Source organism: Apis florea, unplaced genomic scaffold, assembly GCF_048593485.1.
Source record: "Apis florea isolate Af1SG1 unplaced genomic scaffold, ASM4859348v1 contig_3496_pilon, whole genome shotgun sequence".
In the NCBI taxonomy this organism is placed as follows: Eukaryota; Metazoa; Arthropoda; class Insecta; order Hymenoptera; family Apidae; genus Apis; species Apis florea.
Genome location: NW_028256773.1, coordinates 3,228,610 through 3,246,102, shown reverse-complemented (window position 1 = coordinate 3,246,102; position 17,493 = coordinate 3,228,610). Strand labels below are relative to the sequence as shown.

General features: G+C 18.9%; 2 protein-coding genes across 4 annotated transcripts; one reads left to right on the top strand and one right to left on the bottom strand.

Annotated features, from left to right (window-relative positions):
* Nucleotides 1-790: 790 nt before the first annotated feature.
* LOC100870415 (fatty acid hydroxylase domain-containing protein 2) lies at nt 791-12,760 on the top strand. Of its 2 annotated transcripts, XM_086913568.1 has the most exons (7): nt 816-994; nt 4,273-4,489; nt 9,108-9,234; nt 9,380-9,483; nt 10,033-10,360; nt 10,860-11,132; nt 11,374-12,760. In XM_086913568.1, exons 2-7 carry the CDS (start codon nt 4,456-4,458, stop codon nt 11,531-11,533), a joined length of 1,026 nt encoding a protein of 341 aa, XP_086769694.1. In that variant the 5' UTR covers nt 816-994; nt 4,273-4,455; the 3' UTR covers nt 11,534-12,760. The 2 variants fall into 2 exon arrangements, with proteins under 2 accessions (XP_012350130.1, XP_086769694.1); XM_012494676.3 differs by lacking the exon at nt 4,273-4,489 and having other exon boundaries at nt 791-994.
* LOC100870532 (uncharacterized) lies at nt 12,745-15,652 on the bottom strand. 2 transcript variants are annotated; one of them, XM_086913569.1, is made up of 3 exons: nt 14,712-15,652; nt 13,838-14,525; nt 12,745-13,594 (listed from the first exon to the last, which is right to left on the bottom strand). In XM_086913569.1, the coding sequence occupies exons 1-3, from the start codon at nt 14,916-14,918 to the stop codon at nt 13,560-13,562; spliced, it is 930 nt and encodes a 309-aa protein (XP_086769695.1). In that variant the 5' UTR covers nt 14,919-15,652; the 3' UTR covers nt 12,745-13,559. The 2 variants fall into 2 exon arrangements, with proteins under 2 accessions (XP_086769695.1, XP_003690740.3); XM_003690692.4 differs by lacking the exon at nt 12,745-13,594 and having other exon boundaries at nt 13,785-14,525.
* Nucleotides 15,653-17,493: the final 1,841 nt, after the last annotated feature.

The window sequence follows — 17,493 nt, the reverse complement described above, 5'->3', positions numbered from 1 at the left end:
TAAATTTATAATATTATATATTATATGAATAAAATTTTCTATTTTCTATCATTCAAATAAATGATTAAAATTTTCACATTAATTATTTTAATTTCTTTACTGTTATAAATCATTAAACAATTATGATAATTGCATTATTGTATTTTACGATTGATTTATTTTACATATAGAAAATAATCCTATTATAGTTTACTGTGTACGTTTCGATATATATCTTAACACAACAGGTGATAACAGCTGATTCATATGTAACAGAAAATACTTCAACTTACATATATTTATTTTTATAACATTATTTTAAAGTCTGTAATCCTTTAGTTTATTTGTATATGCAATTAACAAATATCAAAAATAGATTTAGAAAATTTAATAATAATTTTTAATAAATTATATAGAAAATAAAAAAAAATAAATAATGAATAATATAATAAACATGTTTCGTCAGTTTCTAACGAACTTTTTTCCTATTTTATCATATCAATCATAATTGATTTTTAAAGAAAAATATAGAATACAATTCTAACCTAACACTTATATGAACAGATACAACACAATATATACATATATACACATATACATATTAGATTACATAGAATTTCATTCTATATACATAAAAAATAATTTATTACATATATATTTATATGTATGTATGTACATATACATATATATGTGCATATATGTGTATATATAAAAAAAACGTATAGTAAGTACGTATGAAAGTATATATGTATATAGTGCATTATATATATATATATATATATATATAATGTATATGTGTATGATTATATATATATATATATATATATACCTATTTCATGCTGGAAGTACTCGCTTGGTGCTACGGCGCATTTGCCAGTATCAACCGTCTGCGTTTATCGACTATCATGTATGCTGTGGCAAATGTGATCCATTGACTTCAAACACAAAAATTATAGTGATTTTTACGTAAACGCTACATCAATAACCATGATGGATGTGCAGAAGCAATATAAAGGTAGGAAGAGAAATTTTGATTCATTTCCTGTTGACACTTGAACAAAATATCTAAATCAAACTTAAAGTGGAATATTATGACAGTTATCACAATTAAAATCATAATTTCTTAAACTATATGTTTTCGTTTATAAATAATTCATTTAATGAAATTACCTTTATTATTTTTCCACTTTAAACTTTAAATGACTATTGATATATGTATATGTATGTGCGACATGTATTTGATTATTGACATACACTTTTGGAGGGAAGAAAGCTGTAAGTGGAGATGTAAATAAACGTATATTAATTGATCGATTATAATTACGCATTGTTTTTTTGTCTTTTGACAAATAGAATTTATAATCATCAAAAAATATGTGAAAAATGATCTTGTCTATTTTATTAACTTGTTTAGAATCAAGTAATATGAATTTAATCAATAATAAAATTAGTATTGTCATAAAAATATTAGCATATTTTTATTTATTATGTATAAAAATAATAAAAATACATATTTTACATGAAAAACTTTTACTATATATTTATATTACAATCTTTTACATGAAAAATATTATATATAATTATTATTAATTTATATTATAATTATTTTAAATCATTATATAAATTGCATATTAGTTGAAAACTATTTATAGAAAGATTAATCCTTTATATATAAATAATTAATTATGACGTTAAACTATGATATTAATTAAATATGTTTATTATAAATATTATTAAAAAATATTTTTTAGAATAAAAAAATTATTCGTTTAATTATGAATATCAATATTCATATTTTATATTTTTTAATGAATTATTATAATTATAAATCGATAATAATTATATAAAAATAATTGTATTCTTTTGAGATATGAATATAATAGAGCAAATTGTGCGAAGGCAATGTTTAACTTTAATCGGACTAAATTACATATGCGATTTAATTTTTTAATCAAATTATATAATAAGAAAAATCCTTTGATCATAAACGTTTTTAAAAAAAATATTATGTATATTCAAAATTGATGTAAAATTCTTCAATTTTTCAAAAACTTTTTCTTTTTTTTTTTTTTTACTAATCTATAATTATAAATCAAATTATATTTTTTTTATTTTTATATTTTATATTATATATATTATATATATATAATTTTAATTATTAATGTATACAAAGAGATTAAGATAAGAAATAATTCTTAGTTTTTTTCAAATAATGGAATATTTTCGTATTTTATACATCTATCAATTTTTTATTTTTGCATTTCATAATTATCATTATCCTAAATTGATATTTGCGAATTGTATATAATAATATAAATCACATAATTATTTAAACAGTATACCTTTGATCTTTAAAGCTGTACTTAACATTTAGATATTTGTCCTTTCCAATACAATTAATCTAGATTTTAATCTGTTTTATATATATATATATATATATAATGTCAATGGTATTTTATGTTTATCAAGCAAAATATTATTTATGTTTAATTTAAATATATATGCATGATTCATGATTTCATTAAATACTAGAAAAAATTTGTATTCGTTAATTATAATATTATGTAATTTTTATGGAATTTTAATTAAAGATATTTCAGGTTAAGTGAAATATTCTATAATGAAGAAGCTTTTAAAAAACTTTATAGATATATAATTGTTATATATAATAAATATTGATTTATATATAACTAATAATTATATTTCTCAGTGAAATTAAATTCATGTAATATACGAAAATAAAATGTATTACAATTGAATTCATCTGTAACTAATATAATCTATATGATATGCGTCATATAATTAATATTAATATCTATGTCATAAATATATATAGTATATTATCGTCAATGTCAATATTATATTTTAACGTAAAAAGAATAATATACATCTATATTTAATGCAAATAAATTGAAATTTAAATAGCATTTCGAAATTATAAATATAAAGATGACATCTTAGATGGATTCAAATATTTGCATGAAAATCAAAATTAATCATGAATCATGTTGTAATTTCTAAAACTATATTTTTTATTTTTAATTATTTAATTATTTACATATATTTTTTAAATTATTTTTATATATGATATGGATAATAAATAATAAATTTTTATATATGATATGGATGATAAATAATTTATTATTTTTAAAAAAAATCATGTAAAGTACTTTTTCAATTTAAAATATATGTACAAAAATTAATATGTTATTTAATATGTTATTTACAATAATACATATTATTAATTAATATTATTAAATATGTTATATTGACGTATTATTAAATGCATCGTATTTATCATCTATCTAACATATAATACGTAGATTAGCAAAAAATTAAATGGCGCGAATAGGAAGGTATAAATATTAAAAATACGATTATACAAAGTGGTAAAAAATAGTTTGTAATTTTTATGATAGATAATATTTATCAAAAGTTTCAATAATAATTTGAATAATTAATATTGTTAAACTTATAAACAATTGTTTATTTCAACTAAAGTAAATAACTTATTTTATATTTTAGGAATTAATATACTTAAAGTTATATATAAAAAACTATTTTATATCATCTTTTTTTTTTTTGGTTAGAAAAAATTTTATATCTTTCATTTCAATCTATTTATCATCTTCAAAGTATCAAAGAATTCTGTATTTTTTCTAAAATTGGACTTGCACCAATTATTTCACTAGTATTTTATATTTTTCAATCTAATTCTATATTATTATTTGTTAGAAAAATCGTTATATCCTACAAAAAAAGATTTAAGTCAGAAAATCGAAGAGACCATCTAATCTATCTATTTAATTTATCTCATTCAATTTATCTTTCTCATTTAAACAAATAAATAAATCATCTGCTTAAAAAAAAATATTAATTTTACATTTATATTTATTAATATTTTTCTTTCTTTATTTAGTAAAAATTTCATTAAAAATTATAAAGTTTTTTTTATCATCCTGCATATGTTGTCTGAAGCAGTGGTTCTTAACTTTCATCAATCAAATTTCCTTTAAATAATTTTTTATTTTCATGGTTTTTTCAAGATTTAACTTAATATCTAAATCTATTGTGATATATATTATGTATATATAAAACTATTTATGGTCAGTTTTTTCAAATATAGAGAGAAAATATTTATTATAAATCAATAAATAAAATAAACATATTCAAATTAAATATTTTATTCGAATAAATATTTTTTATTGGAATAAATCATCCTTATCTAGCCATCAATGTTAAATGCGTATCATAACATAACGAATATGGTGCTTTCTCTCACTCCCAATGAAGATTACACGGTCCCTCCGAGGTCTGCGGACTACAGGTTAAGAACCGCTGCTCTGAGGCATAGTCAAGGATAAAACAACACGGGTTCAGTCAGTACGTGTCATTCGACAACGGAATGCCGCATATAACAAAATTGAACGAGTGAGAATCTAAAAAGTGTAGTTAGGCCACGTGATCAGTTTTAAAATGTTGCTATTCGAAACTTTATTTCAACGAAAAGGTATACGTCAACAAAATAAAAGATGAAAATATGCTCTGTGATATGTTAGTCAAACATGTGTTATATGAATTTACATGTATGTATGTATTTGCGAATTTTTCTCGAATCCATGCTTTGTAACACATGATGCGTAATACAAGATCATATTGTCAGGTGAATTCGTGAATTAAAGACGAAATTATTCAATGTGTTAAGGAGTAGATATATTTTTATTGTTATAAAACATACATATATTTATATAGATCTTTGTTTACATCCTTTTGTGGAAGATGTATATGACTCATTATACATTATATGTGATTCATTATACATTATTCACGAATTACACATTACACAAATCAATGGCAATAGATATTAAATTTTGAATTTTGTTACCAGTATTAAATATTTGTAAATTATAAATCTACAAGTTCTAGGAATAAAATAAATGTCATTCATATATATATATATATATATACATGTTTATACTTTTAATGTATGTTTATACTTACATGACGTGTATAAAAAAATAATTATTTTCCATGCATACAAATAAATGTAAATTAGCATTATATATAATTATCATGTTATTCTTTTTCGATAAATAAATTAATTATTAACTATTATAAGATATATAAGTTATTAATCATTATTTTTACGTAACAATAATTTTTTTTACAATCTTCTAGTTTTAGTAAAAATTTATTTATTTCATTAATATCCTGAATATTATTTTATTTTAATTAGTTATTAATGTTAACGCAATCATATTATATTATATCATATTATTGTTATGTAATATAACAAAAATAATAACAAAAATATTTTTAGCTAATTTTTTTTAAAATATTTAAAATATATTTTGTAAATAAGAGAATGAAAAAGAAAAATGAATTGATATAGACGATTAATTAAAATTATTTTGTGATATTTTTTCAAAAAATCCACATTAATATACATTGATTTTTTATAAATAATAATAAAATTAAAATATCTTAACTTCTTTATTAATGTTTTTTATTTATATTATTAATGTTCTTATATTTCAACAATTTTTCCACAATAAAATATTTTAAATAAAATTGTGTTGTATCTTAAATTAAGTATTAATTAAATAATAATTAAAAAAAAATAGAAAATTAAAATCTAGAAAAATTTCTCGATACAATATTAAATTAGATTTATAATATAATAAAAAATCAGTTTTGTATTAATAATAAGAGTATATTTATAATGAGACTAATCAATGAAAAATTAATTATACATAGTGTCTGTTAAAGTTATCGAAATTATTGATTATCGAAATAATAAATACCTATGTAAATATATTATAATTATTCTGTTTGATATTTTTATATTTTCATTTAAAATGAAAATTTCTATGGAAATTAATATTATATTTAACTAATATTCTCAGTAATTTATAAATGTAAATTATTTCTCTGAAAAAAGTCTTTTTTTTTTTTTTTTTTGTAAAGATATAATGCCAATTTTATGAACATTTTTTTTTCATTCACACTTATTTATATTCATTATATAATTTAAATGATTTCTTGGAATATTTTTTCAATATTTTCGAGAGAATTATCTAATGAATATCACATTATATTTTTTTATAATAAATTACTTTTAACCATAAATTAGTTTACTTTTTTAATTATTTTAAAAATTTGCGCTCAATTCGAAAAATATTAATATTAATATTAATATTAATATAGGAATTTATACATTATAAATAGATTTTTTGTTAATTTATTTTGCGATGTTTCATAACAAAATGTTTTATTAATTGATTAATTAAAAATTTTATTAATTAAATAATAATAATAAATTGAAAATTTGTTTAGCACAATGCAAATTAAAATAATTATTGAAATTCAAAAAATAAACAGTTTTATTACTTTAAATATAAATATTCATAAAAAAAACTAATTTCAAAAAAATAAACATAATAATTGATATCAAATTGCAATTATTAAATAATATTAAGAATTTAATGATTGTTCAAAAATTATTTTTAACAATTATTTATTAACATTAAATGATTTAAAAAATCATAACTTATTGATATTTTTTGTATAGAAATTAATTAAAGTTCAATTTTAAAATAAATAAAATATACAAATCAAATTTATACTTGTTAAATTATAAAAATATTTTTAAAAAATATATTAATTTGCATAATAAAAAAAAATCGGAGCATGAAGAAACAAGATTAAAGACACAATCTTATATATATATATATATATATATATATATATATATATATTTGTCTTATTTATTCATATATATGATTAATAGATAACGAAGAATAATATAATTTGGTAAACAGTTTTTATTACAATTAAATTAAATTTTTTATTATTTCGTTCAGTTGATTTTTTAATCTTATGCATTTGATATACCTTAAAATATGATATGTTAATTTTACTTCATCACATGTTTTTTCAAAGTTTCATATTTTAACTTTTTTTAAATTATATTATAAGCTAAAATTAAAAGCTTTATTAAGCTATGAACAGTTTTATTAAATTATATTAAAAGCTAAAATTAAAAGCTTTATTAAGTTATAAACAGTTTTATTATATAAAAATAAATTAAGACAAAACGCTAATTTCAATTGATTATAATTCAATAAATAAATCATCAATCAACATTTTTGTATACCAATTTTTGTTCTGGTTTCTAGAATCAACTCTTCAAAAATATTCCATGAATATATATTAATATATATAATATATTAATACTGTATATTTTAAATTTAATTTTAGAAAATTTAATATTTTCTTTCATTTTACTTACTCTCGTACTCTTCATTCTCGTATAATTTTTTACAATTTGAAAAATATAGTTTGGTCTAATTATATACAATACGATCTATATATACATATATTCATAATCGACATTTAAATCGATTCATAACTATATTACGAATGCTCCCAGCAATTAGCTAGATCTAATACAGAGTGGTATGGCAAACAAGTTCATAGTTAGCTTAACATTGATGCTATTCGTTGATACAACAAGCGAGACGGTATCTCGAGATTTATTATGGTAATTCTTATTGTTAGTCAAGTGCATGCGTACCCGATGAATCTTTGATCTTGTCAAGAGTCTTCATCGACCTCTTTTCACTATCACGAATTCTATTCATTTTTTCAATTGAATAGATGCACTTCCTAAAACATAAACAGTATAATTAAATTAATGTATTTTATTTTTTCTATTAAATAATATTATATATTATATAATATAATATTAAACTATTTACAATAATAATATAAAATAATATTAAATATTTATGTTTAGTATCATAATATTAATAATATTAAATATAAGGAAAAAATTAAGGTAATTAAAATGTAAAGTTCAAGAGGAAAACAATTTAAAAAAAAAATTAATTGAGTAACAACTTTATTATAGCATTTTTTATTTCATTTTTTTCCATTATTTTTATTAGCATATCATTTTTCATTTTGCATAATTATTCAAAGAATAAAAATTAAAAAATTATTGAAATTAATTGAATAATAAATTTATATAAGTTTTAAATTTAGTTATATGTTTTATTTGTATAATTATCCGATTATTTCATATTTATTGTTAATTTATTAAAAGTTTTTAACTAGTAACTTTATAATTAATAATTAATAAACATAATTATTTCTTTTTTTTTAATTATATATATATATATATATATATATATATATATATATATATATATACCATTATTTAAAATGGAAAATTTAATTCAAAAAGTTTTAATATAATTTAAAGGATATAAAAAAAAACATTTTTCATTATATTCAATTATTTCGTAATTTAATTAAACATTTGTTTTCAATTAAAAATAAACTTATATAATAAGAAAGCCTCATTTAAATTTTACGTAAAGATCAAAGTTTTTTAAAAAAATATTGAATTTTCAAATATATACTGTCATTTGCACAACTTTGCTGAAAACACATTAAAAACAATAATTGTATGTAATCAGCTATTTAGAAAGATTAAAGATGAGTAGCTATTCAGCGCATTGTCAATCGAATCCGGGTTATCTTGTATATTGTTCTGCAAATCGTCTTTTTTCCTTTATTTTTATTACAATACATACAATATATTGCAAAGTGATACTTTTCGATATAAATAAAATAAATTTGAATCATTGCAATTTTTAAGATATTATTGATTTCTTGATAAGAAAAAAAACATTAAAAATAATAAATATATACAATGATAATAATGAAAATCATTAATAATTAGATATTAAAATAAAATAATAGAAGATTTTTTTAAGGAAATTTAATGCTTAACAAGTTGTAAAGTTGTTTTCATAAATAATTTTGAAATGGACTGATTTATCATAAAGTTTACTCTGATAAAGAATAAATTAATTAAAGATAAATTATATTTTAACATAACTTATAAAAATACAAAATGCATTAAAAAATGATTCAATACCGACTGATTTTTTGTTTCTGTAAATATTGATACATAAAAATTCAATTAAAAGATATATCGAAATAAAACAAATTAAATAACAAATGAGAGAAGAAAAAGAATTAAAATTTATTGAAATGAAAATTACGAAAAACTAATAATTAATTATTATGAAAAACTAATCACAATTTGTTTTTTGTAGTAACGCCTAGGAACGGTGAAGATAAAAATCAAACGCCACCGACTTTGCTTTCAAGTTTAAGAAGCGTTCTATTCGTAATTGGAACCGTAGTAATCGGATTTGCTGCGTTCTGCAATTCGCTAACATGGTAAATTTTAACAGATAACATACACAAATAAGATATTAAAAACATGTTGTCGCAGAAGATTCAATAATTTAATCAAATTAATTATTAAATTTATTTAAATTATCAAAATTATTTTGAAATTATTTCGATCTTTTTATTTCTTTAGGCATTTACAAAGATTTTGGGGAGCCTCAGGTGATTTTTGGCAAGCACAATGGGATAAAATCTTAGATAAATTAGGAGATGATCCCGGCACACTTTGGGTTTATGGTAAATTAAAATAAATCTATCAAAAAATACATATATAGCACGTTCCAAGATAAATATTATTTAATGTAAACTTAATCGAAATCATTTAAAGATATAAGTTTGTTGAATTTTATCGCAAAAACAAATATTTTATTTCTTATTTACAAAGTTATTTCAAATGTATTGAACATATTATTAAACTTGATAATATATAATTGCAATATTTTCATATTATTTAAAAAATTATAAAATAAATATATATAAAAATGAAAAATGTTTAAGTTATTTAAAAAAGAAAAGAAAATTAATGCTTATTAATGCTTAGTAAAATAAAATAAGTGATAAATAATATGATAAAAATAGTATTAGAAAGAAAATAAAATTATCATCATATTATCATTATCAAATTATAGCTTCATTTTTTTTTAAAAGATAGAAATAACAAATAGAATAAAAGATAAATTATTTTTTGAAACTTATCTTGGAACATACATATATATATATATACGTTCAATATTTTCTTGTAAATACGAAAATATTATTAATTAATAAAGAATTAATTTTTTCCAGGCTCGATAGGACTGACATTTTTCGTGTATTGGTTCTTTGGTGGGATTTACATGATTCTAGATATAACTAATCGACCAGCAGTTTTACGAAGATACAAAATACAACCGGGTACGAACGAACCGGTCGACACGAGAGAATTGTTCAAAGTAATCGCTCAAGTACTATTCAATCAAACCATTGTTGGACTTCCTCTAGCGTACATTAGTTATCACCTTATGGAATGGCGCGGTTATCCCCCTGTACGCGAATTGCCGACCTTCCACTGGGTACTTGTTGAAATTGCCTTTCACATATTGTGCGAGGAAATTGGATTTTATTACTCGCACAGGTATGGAAATTTTATACGTTTTTATTAAATTAATAATTTATAATTTAGTAATATACGTGACCCTTCATTAGAAAATATTTTATATTAATAATATGAATTATGCTTGATGTTATAGTGATATATAAAAAGATATATCTTTTAATCTTAAATTAATTTATCCTAAAAGATATGTATATTGAATTAAAATTATATATGTAAAGTATCAAAGTTTTTAAATCTTTTTTTATATTTTTTAAAATAAATTTAGATTCAATTAAAATCTTAGATTTAAGATTAGAATCTATTAGATTAGATTTATTACTTAAAATAATTAAAGAATATACATAGTATTATTTAATTAATATTTGTTATTATTTTCAATTATCATTTAATTATCTTAGCAATATTTTAAGCAATCATATTTGAATAGATTTTCCTCTGTAATATTATTTTATGTAGAATTTTATATATCTTTGCTGTTAAAAAAAAAAAATTGTGCAAAAGCAAAATTATATTACAGATTTCTGCATAGCCGCTATCTATATAAATATATACATAAACAACACCATGAATGGACGGCTCCCATAGCTATAACATCTCTATATTGTCATCCTTTAGAACACATTGGTTCCAATTTATTACCACCGTTTTTGGGAGTATATATTATAGGTTCTCATGTGGCTACTGCTTGGCTTTGGTTTTCGCTTGCTATTCTTTCTACATTAAATGCGCATTCTGGTTACCATCTACCGTTTTTCCCATCTCCAGAAGCTCACGATTTTCATCATTTAAAGTAAGTAATTTTTATATATTTATTTATTTATTTTAAAATTGAAATGTATTTTATATATATATTAAAATAATTTATTTTTTTTTTTGTTTATAGAAGTTAATAAGTTTCCATATCGATATAATATAATTAGATTTTATATAGAAATTTATGTATTATTAATAATTGAAATTTAAAAATTATAAAAATTATACAAATTTTTATTGTTTAGAAATTGAAAATATTAATTATAATATTATTCTAGGTTTAATCAATGTTTTGGAGTTTTGGGAGTATTAGATCGAATTCATGGAACAGACACACATTTTCGAAATTCCAGAGCTTACCAACGTCATGTAATGATGCTTAGCTTTACTCCTCCAAGAGAAGCTTTTCCAGATGAAGTAAAATATAAATCTAAATAAAGAAAGTTTTATTGAACATCGTGATAAGAAAGTTAAATAAGAAAGTTCGGTATAATAATATGTTCAATATGAAAATATACTATAAGATACTTTTGCACTTATTTTATTAGATTTATTTATATAACATTTGGTTAGTCAATTAAATTTAATCAATAATATATAATAAAAATTTATATTTTTCAATAAGTAAATAGGATTAAATAAATAGAATATAATTTTTTTATTTAGAAACTGCATATTTTTAATTATTATGCAATTTCAGTTATTATGAATATTATAGTGACGTGAATATAATGTATTATTAAACAATCTATGTATTATTTTTACAATTTTTTGTACAAAAATGATAAATGTAATTTTAACCAATATTTTCAGATGTAAAAACATTTGTTTTAATTATAACATTTGGAATTTATTTTTTAATTCAGAATTTATAAAAAAAGATGTCTGGAACATTATAAGAATTTTAATATAACTTTAATAGATGAATTTTAGATTATTCGAATGTTTTTCTTACAAAAAAATATATTGTTAAAAAACTTAGAAATATATCGAATATTTCATCTAGATATTACTTTGTTAATAATCACATGATATAGCGATATTTAAAAAAACATACTTGACAAAATTATGTTTATATTGAAATTATAAAGATGAAATTCTTTGTGAGACAATTACTATTTTTATATTTAATTCAATAATGAAAGCAATAAATTTAATCTAAGATGAAATTATGATCGTAGCAGCATAGTAAAAAATGTAATTACTTTAGATTATTAAAAACCGAAGATTATGCACTTTAAAGTTATGAAATAAAAATTAAAATATTCAAAATTATTAAATTAATATCAAAATAATAATGTTCTTCTCTAATCAAACTTATGCATATAATAAAAATATACAAATCAAATCGGAATTGAAGCTTCATCAATTTTTTTATACATGAAACAAATTTTTTTATGTGATATAAATATATATAAAAATTATTAAAATTATGTATCACATTTATAAAGTATTGTCCTATTATTTCTTTAATAATTATTACAAGAAATGGCTACGTTATTCTTTGTCATTAAATTTTGTATTTTATATGAAATGCTAATATTAATAATTTTATGTACCTACACGTAATAAGCTTACTAATAAAATATCGAAATGAAAATTGCGAATTTTTTTTCAATGATGTAAAAAATGTAAAAAATAATAAAACATTTTCAATTACAAGTACTTATATTTTATAAGAATATAAATAATTTTTTTACATACATATATAAAAATAGTTATTGCTTTATTATATCTGAATAGTATACAAATTTTACGAACATTAAAAAAGATAAAAAAGTTCGTAAAATTCTACCAGCATTAATAACAACTGCAGCAACCTTATTAGATAAAGTAATTGCATAAATCATTGCTTATATATTTTATAATATAATAATTTTACAAATGGACATTTAATGTCCATTTTATTCTTCCATTTATAATTATAATTATCAATTTATATAAACAAATTTTTTCAAAAATATAAGTAAAAAGATAATAACACATAATAATTATAATAAGTAAATGCAAACATCAAATTACATAATGACTTCTTTGGCGAGCTAAATACTACTATTTTACAATTTATAATATAAAGAGCATTTTACAAAATTTAAAAAATAAAATCAAATTTTAATGAAGAGGAAATCATATGGAAATATAATTAAAAACAAATTTAAGTTACAGTACAAAATATAAATATGTTTTTTCATATTCAAAAAAACTTACTTTTATATATTGGAAGAAAAGATATTGTATCACTGGTTTCATAGTTAAAAATTCTTGGCACATTTATTTTTTTATTAAGAATTTTTAATGAAAAAGTAATGTAATTAAAATCTCTAATTTTAAAAATTGCTTTAATATACAATTATAAAAGTGTCACTAATATTATTTTATAAATTAAAATAAAATCTTTACTTTGAAAGTACTTCATTTTTAGAATTCATAATAAATTGTTATTGCTATAATTGTAAATTTGTTGTTATTTCCATATTGTCTTTCCTATGCACCATTTGTCTAAAATTATAAACATGATACTAATTAATATATAATAACAAATCTCATATTAAGGCAGTATGATAAAAATATATGCAGAAAATTGCAGTAAAACAAAAATATTATATAATTGAAATATAATGTTTTTTCTAGCTATAATGGCAAAATATATTCAACTGTTATGTATATGTAATGCATATATGAATGAAAATTATGAGCCGAATTAATAATCTCATATTTATAGATATTAATCATTGTACATGCCATCAATAAGAAAATCCATTCGTCGATAGTGTCTTTTATCCCAACAATCTCTACCTTGTTTATAAACCATGAAAATAATAGCACCCAAAACTGGCAGAGCTATAAGAGTAACAATAACTGGTAAGACATAATCAATTTTCTTTGGCATTCCTAAGCGTGAACCTTTAATATGAGGTATAAATGCTTGTTTATCATTATTAGATTCTATTACTGTTACAGTTGGTTTAGGTTTATGTTCTTGGATTGATGATGCTGTTACAGGAGCACTTAATAATTTTTGTGTTACATTTGTTAAATATAAAGTATTATTTACAATTATATTTGAAGCATTATTTATATTTTTGTCATTAATATTTGATTTTGAATTATTCATATTTATATCAATTTTTGCATTATTAGAAATATTACTTGTTATTGTTGAAAATTCAATTACAGGTTTTGTGTCATTGGATGGTGTCATTTTAATAGAAATATTTCCATTATCTGCTCCTTTCCTCGACACGATTTTAGAAGTATTCTTTTTTTTCTTTATATATAAAATATCATCTTCTTTCTGTGATAAATTATCTTGTAAATCTAAATTATCAGTAACATCTTTTAAATGGGAAATAGTAGATGTTTGCTGAGTAGGAGGTATAAGTGATATTGGACCACCTTCTCCAGCAACTAAAGGAGTGGCAATACTTTGCTGCAATAATATTTAGTTACTATTATTATGTATATTTTATTTAGAAAAAAATATAAAAATACAAAAAAAGTTAATTTTTTAAATATATAATATATTTAAAATTTATAGATAATTTATACATTTATTAATTGACAATTATATATATATATATATATATATAAAATATTATATATTTATATTACGTACATTCTGTATTTTTTTAGAATTAAATTCAATTGATGAAGATGAAATTCGATGTTCAGTTTTGGAATCACTACCAACATTGTTTATATTTAACGTTAAAGATGTATTACCATCTGTTTTAATTTCATCACTGATAGATAAGGTTAGAATAGATACAAGCCATATAAATAAAGTTAATCGATGAAAATTTTGCATCATGAAAACACGCATTATTTTAATTATAGAATTTTATTTTCTGATACGATTCTTTGCAGATAAATCTGGTTAAAACTTTTATAAAAATATAGAAAAACTAAAAAAAAAGTGGTCTCAACCACTAAGAAACTGTTTGCTCCATCATAAGCATGCAACTATTGCGTAAATATATAAACGCGAAAAACATGACATATGTAAGAATGTAGATACTTATTTATACATATATTTTTTATTTGAAATAAATTTTATCATAATTTTAATAATAAAATTTTATTATTTTTAATTTTATCAAAGCAATCTTATTATTATTACTTAAAATCCAAAAATATTATAAACATAAATCACAAATGTTTCTTCTACCATTATATGATATATTAAAGAAACTAATAAATGAAAAATTTTATACTTTTATCAAATTTTAACAATATATTTTATTTAAAAATTAATAAATCACTTAAAATCACAATATAGATAAAAAAATCTTACATTGTCATCAAATAGTTAGTCATCAATTATTATTGATGAGAATTTGATATAAAAGTATGATTTATCAGATATCAAGGATTAGATATATAAAAATTATATTATTTATACAATATCTTACTATTATATATAATAATAAATATAATAATATAATATTAAATTTGTAATTACTATTCTATATCTGTAAAGAAATTAAAAACATCAAATATATTTTCTTCTACATATTCATGTAATATTTGTAATATTTCATACAATAAATAATTTACCAGTTATTTTCATGATTAAAGAATTATTTTATGATTTATTTAAAGTTATTTTAGAAAATTACGAAATATTGAAGATCACGTTACATGATTCATTCTTATCTGCATATAATATATATTATCGTTTATTATGACTTGCTTATTATGTATAGCTTTATTTATTATATTTTTTTTATTTCTTCTTTCTTTATTTTATATATTTTTTTATATTTTTTATTTCTTCATTCTCATCAGAATACAAATACTTTATTAAGAATATCATTTATAATTAATTAATTTTTAATTTCTTATTCTATTAAAAACTATTTTCAATTTGAGCAACATTATACATATTTTTTCATAAAATTTTTATGATAAAAAGATACAAAATAATGTTAAAGAAAATTAATATGAGAAATTAAAAATAAGAAAATAAAATAAGAATTGTTCATTTGAAAAAAAAAATAATTTTTTATGTTATAATAATTTTTAAAATTGATCTTATCCAAAATTATTTTGAAATTTGAAATATGTATCTGTAAATATGTAATCTGTTCAAAAATTGTTAAATCATTGATCATATCACGATTAATTTTATCACGATTATTTTATAAAATAAGAATACTTAGAGACATGTGATTTATTATATAACATTATGCTTGAAAATAGACAAAATATTTTTATAATAAAGTTTTTAATAAAATTATTTAATAAAATATAAATATGTATTAGCAAATTTTTCATGTTACCTAGTTTATTACATTTCTTACTTATTTTAAAAGAATTAAAAAATATTGATTTCTTTTTTACCTTTACATTGTATAATAATTAAAATATTATTATATTATTATAATATAATATTATTATATAAAATTAAAATATTAATTGTATCGCAAATTTTTTTTTCATCACTTCTTTCATGAAAATTATCGTAAATTTTCATGAATGTTATTCCTATTATTTATTTCTTCATGGCAATCAAAAGAATTTTTTGTTTCGAAATATAATAAAGAAGTCCTTGTATTGATACTGGATATTTGATCATTAAAGATAACTAAAAAATTAAATTTCTTTTTCTATTATTATCAGAATTATTTTATAATCTAAATATATATATATATATATATATATATATATATATATATATATATATTTCTTATCGTGTATATATATATATATATATACGATATTTTATATTTCTTATCGTGTATATATATATATATAAGATAAGATATATAATAATATAGAATTTATTTAATAAAATAAAAATATAGAATTTATTTAAAAAAGAAATTTTGTTTTATACAAATACTTGAACATAATAAAACATGAATATTAATATTTTATATTTTGCTTTGTAACTACTATTTATCAAGGAAAAATTTTTTAAATTAAAGAAATATAATTAAAAATACAATATATATATAAGTAATTACATAAAAAAAAATTCAAATGAGATTAATTAACATACTTTTCGTTTATCTTTATTATCAAAATCATATTTCTTTGTACGAAATAAATAAATAATAATTTAATCTAATCAACATGTAGATTGAATACACATATTATATTTAAAAAATATTTAAAAAAAAAGGCTTTAATTCATTTCAGTATTTGATTTTTATTTTATTATATGATAATTCTATATATCCTAATAAAAAAATAAAATATTTGTCTACTGATGGATTCATTATTATTATTCAAATCATTAATATTATTATTTTATTAAGATTCATTAAACTCTCTGACTCATGAAAGTCAAAGTAACAATTTAAACGGACAATTCATCAAATATTGAGCTATACAATTAAAACATATTAAAATATCTGACTCGTGAAAAATAAAATGACAATCTTGCTATCTAA

What these genes read in the sequence shown, in the direction of transcription:
- LOC100870415 (XM_086913568.1), top strand. Translation starts at nt 4,456, where the DNA reads ATGTTGCTATTCGAAACTTTATTTCAACGAAAAG. An exon ending in CGGCACACTTTGGGTTTATG is followed by an intron (nt 9,484 to 10,032) that starts GTAAATTAAAAT and finishes AATTTTTTCCAG; the next exon opens with GCTCGATAGGACTGACATTT. An exon ending in GGATTTTATTACTCGCACAG is followed by an intron (nt 10,361 to 10,859) that starts GTATGGAAATTT and finishes ATTATATTACAG; the next exon opens with ATTTCTGCATAGCCGCTATC.
- LOC100870532 (XM_086913569.1), bottom strand. Translation starts at nt 14,918, where the DNA reads ATGCGTGTTTTCATGATGCAAAATTTTCATCGATTAACTTTATTTATA. An exon ending in ATTCTAAAAAAATACAGAAT is followed by an intron (nt 14,526 to 14,711) that starts GTACGTAATATA and finishes ATATTATTGCAG; the next exon opens with CAAAGTATTGCCACTCCTTT. An exon ending in AATGGATTTTCTTATTGATG is followed by an intron (nt 13,595 to 13,837) that starts GCATGTACAATG and finishes TTATAATTTTAG; the next exon opens with ACAAATGGTGCATAGGAAAG.